The sequence below is a fragment of the Crocodylus porosus genome, unplaced genomic scaffold, assembly GCF_001723895.1.
Source record: "Crocodylus porosus isolate Cpor-Errol unplaced genomic scaffold, CroPor_comp1, whole genome shotgun sequence".
Lineage (NCBI taxonomy): Eukaryota > Metazoa > Chordata > Crocodylia > Crocodylidae > Crocodylus > Crocodylus porosus.
In genome coordinates, this window is record NW_017728943.1 from 106,879,997 (window position 1) to 106,893,750 (window position 13,754).

General features: G+C 45.9%; 1 protein-coding gene across 1 annotated transcript in view; it reads left to right on the forward strand.

Annotated features, from left to right (window-relative positions):
* Positions 1–3,685: 3,685 nt before the first annotated feature.
* LOC109320050 overlaps positions 3,686–13,754 on the forward strand; it is a 93,498-nt gene continuing 83,429 nt past the window's right edge. The window contains exons 1-2 of the mRNA XM_019549979.1: positions 3,686–3,744; positions 7,587–7,679. Coding sequence (XP_019405524.1) covers positions 7,590–7,679 — 90 coding nt within the window. The 5' untranslated portion in view covers positions 3,686–3,744; positions 7,587–7,589. The remainder of the gene's footprint in view (positions 3,745–7,586; positions 7,680–13,754) is intronic.

Below are 13,754 nucleotides of genomic sequence, written 5' to 3' on the forward strand. Positions count from 1 at the left end.
GGGATGTGGACAACATGGAGAGGGTCCAGAGGAGGGCCACCCCCATGATCCAGGGACAACAGGGCAGACACTACAATGAGAGACTGCTGGACCTGAACCTGTTCAGCCTTCACAAGAGAAGGCTGAAGGGGGACCTGGTGACCGTCTATAAACTCACTAGGGGGGACCAGAAGGGCTTGGGAGAAACCTTGTTTCTCCTAGCGCCCCCTGGCATAACAAGCAATAACGGCCACAACTTGTTGGAGAGGAGGTTTAGATTAGACATCCATAAGAACTACTTCATTGTCCGGGCAGCTAGGGTTTGGAACCAACTTCCAAGGGAAGTGGTGCTGGCTCCAACCCTGGGGGTCTTTAAGAAGAGGCTTGATGCCTACCTGGCTGGAGTCATTTGAGCCCAGTCTTTTCTCCCGCCCAGGCAGGGGGTCAGACTTGGAGATCTACAAGGTCCCTTCCGACCTGACTTCTATGATTCTATGGTCCTCATGATGATGATTCCTTGGAGATCTCAGAACAGCAGACTCCCTATGCTGATGAAGGGTGATTGCGCCCCAAAGCTTGCAAAGAACTTTTTTCCAACTACTCAGCTGGGCTAATAAAAGAGATCACATCTAGCCAAAGAACCTTGTCTGCCTACATCCTCATGAAGACTTCCAATTGCAATGCCAATCATTTAAACCAAGATTGCAGCATGTGATATCTGAAAAAAAGTATAAACCTCTCCCTACAAAAAATGGATACTGGGCTTTTATCCTTTTTTCCAATGAAATGCATTTGTATATTGTTTCCATAGTGCTTTTTATTTGATTTAAGTGTTTAGTACTTGGCAGACTTAAAGCTTCATTTGTTATCATGTGACTCTACAAAGCTGTTGAGTGCCTGAGTACTTTCAACTGCCTGTGGTGAGTGGTGTGCATTGATACATGCCAGAATTTTGCACAGTCTTGTGACATGTCCTTAAAGGAGAATGTAATACTCTTCCAGTACAGTCTTCCTGCACTTTAGTTATAATGTGCCTATCAGAGATGTAGCTTTCTGCCATTACATCATAATGCATGAAGACTGTGCAAAAAAGTATTTGGGCAATGCAGAGCACAGCACAATTGTAGGACTTACTTATCTGATGTGGTCATTCTCTCCTAAGCCCTACAATTGTGCTGTGCTCTGCATTGCCCAAATACTTTTGGTCCCACATAATAAAGTCTTATATGCCCTATAAAAAGGTTCATTCCTACACCAGGCTGGCTGGTGAACAGATGGTTCTCTTCCCTCCCCTCCCCTCCCCTTTCCAGCCAGCTCTTCTTTTCTTCACCTCTATTTTCTTTTGGGTAAGGGGTGAGAGTATTTAAAACCACTACTCTGATACTATCTGACAAACCTGTGATTAGAAATCACCAGTTACCACAAAGCTCAACTCTGTATCTCAGTGTGATAAGGTCAGATCCTGAGATGCACTGAGCACTTGCAGCTTTGGCTTCAGTGAGATTTGAAATTCGTAGCATTTAAGACAGACCTATGCAATTTTAATATCTTACTAATTTTTTAAATGTTGACTGTGCTGCAAGCATTTCAAGAATTTCTGAGCAACCACACCCACCGTTTAAACATAAAGGCCAGTAATGTATTTTGTATGAATGATTTAACTTATACCCTTTCCTGCTGCTTTGTGATGTATAAAAAAAAGGACTGGAAGGTGATGTGGGTTTTTTAAAAGTTTGTTCTTATCTCCAGAAATAGCAAAAATATCAAGTCTCTGTTTTGGGGCAATGGTGTTAAAGCATGTGTCTTATGAATACTTACACTCTAGTTAAAAGGGCAGAGGGTCATTTTTATGTAATTCTTAAAAAGTTTTTTTTCCCCTCAAATACCATTAGGAATTAGAGTTAGTTAGCAGAATCAAATTAAAATCAATCATTTTGGAACCAAGAGTTCTAATTTTTTGTATGTTTTTTTTGTCTCAGACCAACACAGCTACCAAATACACCCCTGAAATTAAAATCAAAGCACTCGAGTCTTGTGACTCTTGCAGTATCATAGTTTCCTGAGTTTTTTAGTTGCCACAGCAGTCTTTGAGGTCTGATATGACCTGCATTTCTAATGGGGGAAAAAATTCCCCAAACCAACTGCCACAGCTTCTATGCTCCTTTTAAACCCTGCAAAAAAGCAAAGGAAGGGGAACAAGAAAGGTACTTTATTTCTGACTTACTCCTAGACAGTGAAATATTATTAATTAGACCTGACTTCCCAGTTCTGGGGCATCAAGGGTTCCCTAAACATTACTGTTGCTCCCTTGAATCTTGTCAGTCTTCTTTAATTGTGCTGAAAAGCCAATAGCCAAGGTAGAGCTGCATGAAATGCCGGGTGCCACAGTGTGCTGGCACTTCACTAGTGCTCTCTGGTGGGCCCACCCCCAGGTGCACCTCTTCCACGTGGCACCACTTCCTATACAACTGTTATGACGAATGAGCAGCAGTGATTACATTTGCTGGAGACCCTGCTGTTTCCATCAGGATGAGCAGCAACACGAGTGCAAGGGTGGCACTGGTGCCATTCATTTTTCTATCAGCTTCCTGACATCAGGTAAAAGGGGAGAAGCTGGTCAGGACGCTGTGTTACTGTGCAGCAGCAGCAACCCTTTAAGTTAACCTAAAGGATGCAGTATCATTTGCTGAAACCCTGAAACTGCCTGTACTAAGTTAGCTGCCATCCTAAAATTATTTGTATGATTTCTTTTTAAATAAATGCAGGTTTTTCACAGATTTAATAGATTTCATAGACATTAGGGCTGGAAGGGACCTCGGAAGATCATCGAATCCAGCCCCCTGTCCAAAGGGCAGGAAGTCAGCTGGGGTCACAGGATCCCAGCAAGATAAGCATCCAATTTGCTCTTGAAGGTGTTAATTTGCTCTTCAAGGTGTTTTAGCCACTCTGACACTTCCATTTGAACCTAGCTTCAGGTTTTTGAGTGACCTGCCCTTCCAGAGATGTTCCTGAGAGCCCCTCAAAAGCAGGCGCTCGGTGGAGCAGGAGGTAAGTGCCCGGCGCCGCTTTGCAGCTCCGCACTGTTTCCCGGGTTGGGTGAAAGAGCATTTTCTGAACGCAGCTTTGGGACCAGAAGGAAACTCTGGGCAAAGACGCTGCAAAAGCGACTTCTTTGCAGTTTCCAGGGCGGGGCTGCTAAGGGGTGATTTCCAGTTGGAAGCCGGATCCGAGCAGCACCCAGCGCAAGCCGAACGGCAGAGCCCCGCAGAGCCCCTAGTCACCATCACGCGGCAAACCGAGGCCCCCTTCCCGCCGGTACCAAGCCGCGGCAGTAGCAGCGATTGCTATTAGGACCGGTACTAGCAGCGGGAGGGGAACCTTTTTTTTTCCCCCCCTGTTTTTTTGCACCGGTCCTAGAAGCACTGCAATACCAGGTCAATGCATGGAGTGGATGGAGCACGCTCCGGTTCCACCACCCAACACCAAAAAGAATCTGCTCAATATAGACCTCCGCTGGAAGACATACCAGAGACAATCACCTGCTCTGGGGAGCCCGCCTACGTGGTCACGGGGAACCAGGCAGTGTTTGGCGGGTTATTTTTTTCTTTAAAGAGGGAAGCCAGCGCTGGATCCCCTTCTCCCAGCTCGGTGCCTTGCCTCTTGTCCCGGCTCGTGCGAGCCGGCGGGGCGGGGCGGGTGGCGGCGGCGGCCGCACCAAGGACCGGCGCCTCTCCCCCGCCCCGAGCTGCTCATCGCCCAGCAGCGGTAAGTGCTGGCCAGGGGCCTGCCCGCTCTGCTCCTTGCCATGGTCTAGCTGGGGCTGGTCCTGCTTTGAGCAGGGAGTTGGACTAGATGACCCCCCGAGGGCCTTCCTGACCCTATCTCTCAATGATCTGTCTCCTGGCAGCTTGAGCTACTGCCTTTCCTCTGAGCTGCCACCCAGTTGCCTCCTAGCTTGGTGCCTTGGTCTCAGTTCCACGTCTTTGGTCCTTGCGGGTACTCGGTTCTTTTGTAAAACCAACCTGAGAAGAGAGCGCATCCCCCACACCCTTGGGCCACACCGCAGCGGGAAGAGCCCCGCAGCGGGCCTGTGAAAGACGGGGGCTCTTGCAAGGATGTGTCCTTGCCCCTCCTGGGGGATGGTAGAAAGTTAGGGGTGGAAGGGACCTCAGGAAGTCAGCTCATCCAGTGCTTCTCAACCCATGGGTTGCAAGAATATATGGAAGAGTCATGAACAAACTTTAAAAATGGATTTTCCTTTAAAAGAGAAAAATGTGGGGAAACCAGGGGGGTTTCCCTTGCAGGCTGTTTGATTTGCAAGCTGCAAGGGCTGCTTGGATTCCCCGTAGCCCACACACACCTCCCTCATACTGCACACCCATCCCCTGCCCCATATGCTGGAGGGCTGGGCCCTGGGGGTGGAGGGCAGCAGGTCAGGAAGGAGGGGCATTGGGTCAGGACTGGCCACTGATATTTACAAATGGATCCTGATATAAAAAAGGTGAAGAACCACTGATCTAGTCCAAGCCCCTGCTCAAAAAGATTGCCTCTGCCATTGAGTAGGGGACCCACACTTTCCCTGCTCTTTCTCTTGCTACTGACATCCTTGTAGAAACCCTTCTTGTTACCCTTCACATCCCTTGCTAGCTGCAACTCCAGTTGTGCTTTGGCTTTCCTGACTTGATCCCTGCATGCCTGAGCAATGCTCTTATATTCTTCCCTAGTTATTTGTCTAAGTTTCTACTTTGTATAAGCTTCCTTTTTGTTACTGAAGGGATCCCAAAGCTTTGGGCAAAAAGCAGTTCCACTGCTAGGCGGGAGAGTTTTGCCCTGCGCTGCTGAAATCAAGCAGCCTCTGGGGTGAAATGCATTTTCTGCTAATGCTGAGAGACCCAGGTCTAGCTGAAATGAAGTCACTTATATTTATTTGCTCCCTCCTACGTTACCATTTCTTTTTAAAGCTGAGTTGTTTGTGTAGTTCCTCTGTGTTCTAGGAGACAATGAAAGCAGTGTGAGTCTGAAGTCAGGTAGGTTGTAGAGCAGGCTGGCACCTTAAAGACTTACTGGTTCAGAAGCATGAGTTTCCAGAGGCAACAACCTACTTTTATCAGGTGCTAATGTGTAAACAGTTCTTACAGTCTGTTTGGGGAAGATTGAATATCTGTGACTAAAGTTTCCTGCCAGTTTTACTCATTTAAGTGGCATGGCCAGGGCTTGCTCCTTCTTTTTAACAGTTAGCCAAGGGTCTGTCCCCTGAAGGTATAGACAACCTTACACCTGGGGTAACTGCCGTGAAGTAGTAGAGGTCCAGAGTGCCTGTGTGCTTCCCATGTTTCTTATCAGCCCTCCCAACATATAGGCACAGGGAGTCTAGATTATTGCTGCAGTTGCATGCAGCAACTCTGGGGAAAACTATGCCATGGAGGAAGACCTAATTTCAGTCAGGTCAGCCAGTGATGTAACTTCTAAGTGAGCAGAGGCCTGGAAGGGACCTTCAGAATCAATGAAATCTGCTGTCTGTTATCCCAGGCAACCTTATCAAATCAAATTAGTCCTGAGGCCACTGCAGCCATTGGGGCATCTTAGATGCTGTAACCATGAATGCTGCGTGCCCCCAGAGGCTGGTGGGGCATGGTGAGCTCCTGCATTTGACAGTGGCACTGTTGGTGGCAGAGGCATGATGGTGGCGAGCAGGGAGCTCCTGCAGGCAGCCATGGTGCTGTTGGAGGTGCGGGGTGGGGCTGGGGTGGCGAGCACTGAACAGTAGTCAGTGATCACCTGCAACCGCCACTGGCAGCATTAGCAGCAGCCAGAAGCAATTGGGGACTGCCTGCAGATGCTGCCGATGGTGTCGGGGGTGGGAGTGGTGAGCCAGCAGTGCCTTTTTGCAGGGGGTGCACCACCAAGCTCAGGGCATGTATGTGGACCTGCGTGCACTCCCTATGTGTTGCCAATGGCTGTAACAGCCCCTCTTTGAGGTTAGTTGAGTTGCATTACATCACCAGTGATTTTTCAGGCAAAGTGACCTGGTGGCACCCATCTCCTCTCCAGGTATGGATGGCCTTTGGCTCACAGGGAGTTCATCTGCCCTTTGACAGGCCTTTTTTTTTTTTTTTTTTTTTAGTTCTGCTGGGTGTCCACACACCTTCCTCACCCAGGCTAACTGGGGGGGGGTGCCAGTTTAGTCACCGACAACCCAACCCTAGAACAGGCTGTACTGGTTTACATGTACCAGGTAGCAGACCAAGAGAGGCCTGGCTTGACAGGGAGGCAACAGTTATATACTTTCATAAACTGATGAACAATCTTTTCAGCCCTAAGAAGGAGGGCATGCTGTGGAGCATGCTTGCTTCCTTTCTATCTGTCCTGGGCTGTAGAATTTCTACCACATTGCAGGGGTTGCTGTGGCATCTGTGAGGGTAGGAGAGAAACCCATGGGACTGGTGACACCACATCCCTCCTTAGGGACTTAGCCCAGATAAGCCACATTTTTCTAATGTCTATGTCAGAAGACAGGTTTAAACCACAAACATGCTGTGCCATGCAGAAGTGGCTTCAAACATGTCACATTACCTAGTGCAGGCTGCTTTCTGAATCAGAAGTAATGTAGTGTCTTCACACAATCCTGTCTATCCATTAGCTGCAGAAGTAGTGCTAATTACTTGGCTCTGCCTATGCTACCCCTCTTTTTCAGGAGGAGTCCATACAAATACCTAGACTGAAATGTAACCTGCAGTTCTGTATTTAGAAGAAAGATGATTGATGCAGCATTACCTTCAAGCATCATGGAGGAATGCTAGCCAGTTACCAAGAGAATTTAAAGGGATTAAAAGGGGTGTACATCTTTTAAAAATGCTGACAGACAGGGCAGTTGGCATTGGATAATGTTAAACTGTTTTACTGGAAGCCAGAGTATGGCAGGAGTGGCATGGTTTGCATAACTCCATAAAGGTCATGGCAGGTTCTCTTCAAAGATTTTTTTCAAAATTGTTTTTGTCCTGTCAAACAAACAAACACAAATTCTTGGCTGGAAAAATAATTCCAGAGAGCTTGCTCAAGAACCAGGGGTTTCTTTGAAAGGGTGTTAACTTGTGTACTATCTGATGAGTAATTCCTCCCAAAAGCCAAATTGAATAAGTGGTAAGATTTATGATTTAATATAAATCTTTCATAATATGTTTAAGGGTGGCTTTGTCATTTAGTAATTCTAACCTAGTTAGATGCTGTCAGGCTAGGCCTCTCCTGGTATGCTATCTGGTACCATGTAAACCAGGACAGTCTGTTCCATGGTCAGGTTGTTGGCGACTAAACTGGCATCCTCACCTGGGCTTGCCTGGGTGAGAAGGGTGTGTGGACACCCAACAGGACTAAAAAGAAGACCTGTCAAAGGGCAGATGAATTCCCTGTGAGCCAATGGCCATCCATACCTGGAGAGGAGATGGGCACCACCAGGTCCCTTGGCCTGAAGAATCAATGACGCACAGCATCTAAAGTGCCCCAACAGTCACAATGGCTTTGGGACCAACTTGACTTGACTTGAACCTAGTTAGATGTAGCAATATTGTCCTCTGTTTATATAGTGTTGTTTACTTTTTTCCTTGTTACAGACAATGCGTCATCGCAACCAGCTTCAACATTATAAAAAGAGTACATTTCCTCCACTTCTGAATGCTTATCAGGCACTTCCTGGCAGAACTGAGGTAATCGTTATTTAGAAAAGACTGTTATGAATGGAGTATTTTTTTAATGTGATAAGGTTAGCAGTATATATTTGTCCTCTAATAGTACCTCTTTACTCCATAATGAATAAAATATGCAAGCCAGGATGATGAAATCCTCTTCTCTGTTTTTGGCTTGGTATTCCTGGTTGTTATATATATCTTGATAAGGAATGCGCTTGTTCTTGTGGTCCCTCTCCCCTCCCCTCCCCTCCCCTCCAATTTTGACCTGGGTGAAAGGTATGCAACAAACAAGGAGAGGGCAAAACATTAACTAATTGCTTATACAGAAGATTATTTGGCAATATGAATTGAGGGGAGTTAATTTTCACCTTCAGAGACATATTTAATACGTTCTAATTCTGAAGAGCTCTCAAAGTGAGTTTCCTGGTTATAGAACTTCCTGAAACTTAAATCTGGAAACACCTGTTAATAATAATTACAGAGTAATGACTATTAAGCTTTTTTATTGTTCCCACTGTCTTATTTGGATTAGTTTTTCCTTCTGGTGCTTCTGGAACTGGTTGTCTTTCCAGAACTCTGGGTCATATCTCCATTGCTGATATGGTTAGTGGTGAAAGTGAATGTTGGTTGGTTTAACCTAAAATAACTTGTTAATCATATGTCTGTATAGTACTTCTTTATTCTGGGAGAAGGTGGAGCCAGAGTTAAACTTATGGGGCTCTGGAACAGAGGAAGAGGTGTGGGCCCCTTTCTCCTTGTACTTTATATTCTTAGACAATTCACTTTATTTTTCCTCTGACCCAAAGAAGTCTATCTCCTTGACAGTTACATTGGGCATCACAGGGGACAGAAAAAGTCTGCCCCAGCCTTCTGTGATGAAGCTATCTTACTTTGGCAAAGTTGCACGTTATCCTTAGAGACCATACTAAATCTGTTGAATGTTAAGTGGTTAGAGTTAGAACATGCTGTGAGTAGTTGCATGTTAAGGGGTAATACTGTTTCTTGCCTGCCCCAGTCTGACTTGCCAATAGAGGGCTGGGGAGCAAGGGCATGGGTAGAAGCCAAGACACCTAGGCACAATCCTTGCTTTAGGTGGGGCGGGGAGGAAGGGGGCAGCTGGAAGCAGTGCATCTTGGGATGTTGGAGGAGTGCAGATTGTTCATTTTATCTCTTCAGAGCCAACTGAAATTACCCTCATAGTAGATACGTAGCATGGCCCAGAGTTAAACTTTGCCTGAAGTAGTGAGGTACTCAGAAGGTATTGAGAATAAGTTAATGAGTTTTAATGTGTTGATTCTCATGTTGTAAGTGCCCTTCGTATGATCTAAGTGTAACATATAACTTCACTCTTAAATGAACTGCAAATGCACTAGACACTAGTTAAAAAATATCAAATCTATATAATATAGTAGTTAATAGAGTGCAAGTAAAAGGATACAAATCAGTGCCCCAAAATATCCAAATTGAAGTGATAACAGAATTATACTGCTAAAGAGAAACAGTTTTTAATATGATTGCTCAGTACCTTGGAAGTCATGAGAGGTGGGAAAGAGAGTGCTTGATAAAGTTTATCACTTTGTCAAATTACACGAGAATACCCCAGATTTGTAAAAGTTTCCTAAATAAACAAAAAAGATGAAGGAATTCAGCTCTTCCTGTGTGCTAGTATAATACTTTGCACTTCTATAGTGCTTCCCATTTTACATTCTTAAATGAACAAAATTTCACAGTCTTTGTTGTGAGGTAAGTGTTATCAATATATTATTGATGGGATGGTTCAGGTCAACATGAATGACTGGCTTGAGATTGCATGATGCAGTGACTGAAACGGCTAGTTAATACTGCTTCCTTTTTGATGAATCCTATAGCTTCTGGATAACCTAGCATATTCACTTAAAACTGGTTTTCGGAGTTAATAATCCTGTTTCTCACCCTTCCTGGACTGAAGGATTACTAATTAAAAGGAAATGTTTCAAGCAGAAGTATAAAGGACCCAGTATTGCTAACTGGTAACGGTATAGAAAATGGATAGAAAAGCAGTAAGCAAGAGTTTACTGTAAATCTAGTGTCTGCTGCTATACATACACAACAGCTGAATAAGTTTTATACTGGTACTGTGTTCTCACCCAGAAAATCTGTTCTTGCATTTAACTATTTTTATCTTGAATTATTATGAGTTTGTCCTGAATAGCAACAATAATACCTCTGTTCCCAGTAATGCACCAGACTGTTTTCACAGCCATTAAGTATGTGACACTGAATCCTTTTTTTGGAGAAGCAGGGGTCCGGAGGGGGAGGGGAGTGATTCCTAATAAATATGCCAAAATCAAATGTTTGGGCTGTTTCCTTGGCAACAGTGGGATGTGTAAATGTTTCTTTGTTCCCACACAGGCATTCTTCTATTGGACTATAGAGGTTCAGTTTTGTTTGCTGGACTTGCGAAGAAGAATAGATGTGCTGAATCTCTTTTGAAAGTGGAAAAAGAATATTTTGTTTGTCTGTCCCGTTTTTTAGGTTACTGATGTTTTCATGACCCTTCCTCCCTTTTCAAATTATACTGAAACAATGAAGCAAAATTTAGGAAACAATGATCGCCCCCCCCCCCCCACAGCTGATCACCCTCAAAACAAGGGGAAGAAAGAGAGAAAGAGTATATTGGCAGTGCAAAGACAGAAGACGCAAGCATCAGTTTGCTTGTATACTTTGTACGTAATATTGCCATAGTAACAGTGGTAACTATAGCCTTTCCTCAGACTGGTGAGGTAACATGGGCACTGCTCACAGTTATTGGGATACAAATAACTTGAAATGTTAAGGTCTCCCCTGTATGTCATAATCTGTAACTGAATGCATCTTTGCATGATGTGAGAGCTATTAGGGCATTTGGCAAGTTAATAGTGCTATAAATCCAAGCATTGGATTTCCCTCAAAATCATGCTGTTCTGCAAAGTGCTGTAGCAGATAATGTGTTCTGACAATTTATTTACATGAGAACACCATCCCTTCCTCTTCAGCAGTTCCTTCTGCTTAATTTCTTTCCAAAAATTTGGTTTCTATTATTGTTTAAATTTTTGATTGAGGCTGGATCAGGGTATGAATGTCTGAAGTGCTCATGTATCGTGAGTTTTGTGTGCGTGTCTTTTTTTAATAAGTAGAAATTCCAGCAGGGTCTAAGTTTGCTCACCGTTTCTCATTATTGGCCCATGTTTTCATCAGCCTGTAATGTTGCTGTACTTAAACCACTTGGAATGACATTTTTGCAGGCCGTGTGTCTGCTCTGAGTTAAGTCCCCAACCCCCTTGCTGAAAGTTTCTGCCAAAATTATTCAGACATTTTCAAGGATATAACCAGAGAAGAATACATTATTTTGCCCAAGTTTAAAATAATTCATATAACCATTTCCCTAAGCAAACTCTAGTGCTGTGGAGCAAGGATATGAAATATAGCTGGAGGTTTTCCATTATTTTAAGGATTTGCCTTTTGCTGTCCCTGTGGGGAGACAAGGCATACTGTTGGCCAAGTTGCAGTATTTTGAAAAATTTCATCTTCCCCCAGCCCTCTAGACACTTGTTAGAGTTTGGCAGCTACGTTGTCTAGAGACTACATCTGCACCGAGCATGCTTTAATTCAGAAATGTTAAATATGGGCAGGCCACTTCGGCTATTAGGAAGGCCAAGGCAGAGATGGAACTCAGGCTAGTGTCCAGGATTAAGGACAACAAAAAGTCCTTTTTCAAGTACATTGGGAGCAAGAAGAGGGTACTAGGCAATGTAGGGCCCCTGCAAGACTCAAATGGTAACCTTGTGGCTACGCCAGATGAGAGAGCTGATATTTTTAACAGTTTCTTTGCCTCTGTTTTCTTGAACAGGGACCGGGACATCCCTCCTGCCAGAGGTAGGGACAATTTCACGGATAGCTCTGCCAGGCCTTGGGTCAGTGGAGATGTTGTTGGGGATCTTCTGGAAGGGCTGGACATTTTTAAATCTGCAGGTCCAGATGCCCTCTACCCATGGGTGTTGAGGGAGCTGGCAGGGGTCATTGTGGAGCCCTTGGCCCGGCTGTATGAGCATTCATGGTCATCTGGCTAACTGCTGGGGGATTGGAATCTAGATAATGTGGTCCCTAGTTTTAAGAAAGGGAGGAAGGAGGTCCAAGTAACTATAGGCCTGTAAGCCTCACCTCGGTCCTCGGGAAGGTCTTGGAGAAAATCATTAAGGAGCACATCTGTGGGGGGCCAGCAGGGGAGATCATGCTCAGGGGTAACCAGCATGGGTTCATCAAAGGCAGGTCCTGCCTGACCAACCTCATTGCTTTTTATGACCGGGTAACAAAATCCTTGGGTGATGGTGTCATCATGGACGTAGTTCTTCTAGACTTTAAGAAGGCCTTTGACATTGTTTCTCACCCCATTCTCATTAATAAATTAAGCGACTATGGCATTGGTACCTGTACAGTTGGATGGGTAAAAAACTGGCTGATGGGGTTTAACATCTTCATCAGTGACTTGGACAAGGGGGTTGAAAGCACATTGCTCAAGTTTGCTGAAGACACTAAGATGTGGGGCGAGGTGAACACATTTGAAGGGAGAGAGAGGCAGCAACTAGATTTAGACAGACTACAAAAGTGAGCAGACAAGAATAGGATGGGGTTCAACAGAGACAAATGCAGGGTGCTGCACCTTGGGAGAAGGAATCCACAGCATACATACAGGCTGGGAAGTTCCCCTCTTGAAAGCACAGAGACAGAAAGGGATCTTGGAGTCATTACTGACTCCAAGATGAACATGAGCTGCCAATGCCAGACTGCAGCCAGCAAGGCCAGCCATACCTTGTCACGCATCCAAAATGCATCTCAAGTTGGTCCAGAGAGGTGATACTCGCCCTCTATGCAACACTGGTCAGGCTGCAATTGAAGTACTGCATCCAGAACTGGGCGCCGCACTTCAAGAGGGATGTGGCCAGCCTAGAGAGGGTTCAGAGGAGGGCCACCCACTTGGTGAGAGGGCAACATGACAGGCCCTGAGGACAGACTGAGGGACCTGGACCTGTTCAGCCTCAGCAAGAGAAGGCTGAGGGGGGACCAGGTGGCTGCCTACAAACTCATCAGGGGAGATCATCAGCCAATAGGAAGAGCCCTATTCTCCCCAGCACCACCTAGAGTGATAAGGAACAATGGTAATAAGCTGATGGAGAATAGGTTTAGGCTAGAGATCAGAAGGCAGTATTTTATGGTTAGGGTGGGCAGAATCTGGAACTAACTTCCTAGGGAAGTGGTCCTCGCCCCTACCTTGGGCAAATTCAAGAGGAGGTTGGATGATCAGCTGTCTGGGGTCTTGTGAACCCAGCATTCATTCCTGCCTGTGGCAGGGGGTCAGGCTAGATGATCTGTTCAGGACCCTCCTGATCCTACCTACTATGAAACTACTATGACCTGCACATAGCAATTAGAGCTGTGCAAAGCTTCAGTCCCTGATTCAGTGTGGGGGAGATTTGGCCCAATTTGTTAGCCAAATCTCTGAATCTAAATTGAATCAGAGGACCTTTTAATCTCTCCAAATCAAATCGGAACCCTCTGAATTGATTTGGAAAGATTCAGAGATTCAGACATAGAGACATTCTTAAATTTTTTTTCTACATACCTCAAGGTACCAGGTGGCTCGCGAGTGCTGCAATGCTGGGGCGCATGGAGCATCTCACAGAAGTGCTGGGGGGCGGTGGTCCCCAGTGCTCTCAGCAACACATAGGCGACTGGTAGGGGATGCACAGGAGTGCACATTCCCTCCCTGACGGGGCTGGTGCCCCCCAATGGCCAACACTGATGCTGTCGGTAGGGCTGGTGCCTCCCCTGACAGGGCTGTTGCCATCGGCAGCTTCTGTAGGTGCCTGCCCACCCCCCCCACAGAATCAGGAGGCACCAGTCGTTCATGTGGCAGCGGACCCGGAAATGAAACAGAAGCACATCCGGTCCACTTCTGGGTCTGCTGGGGAGCGTTCAGGCCGTCCCCTCCACGCTGGGTCCGCTGGGAAGCACGAGGGGTCTCCCTGCCCCACCCCAGCTCAGCTACTGGTGCCTCCTGTGTCTGGGGGGGGGGCC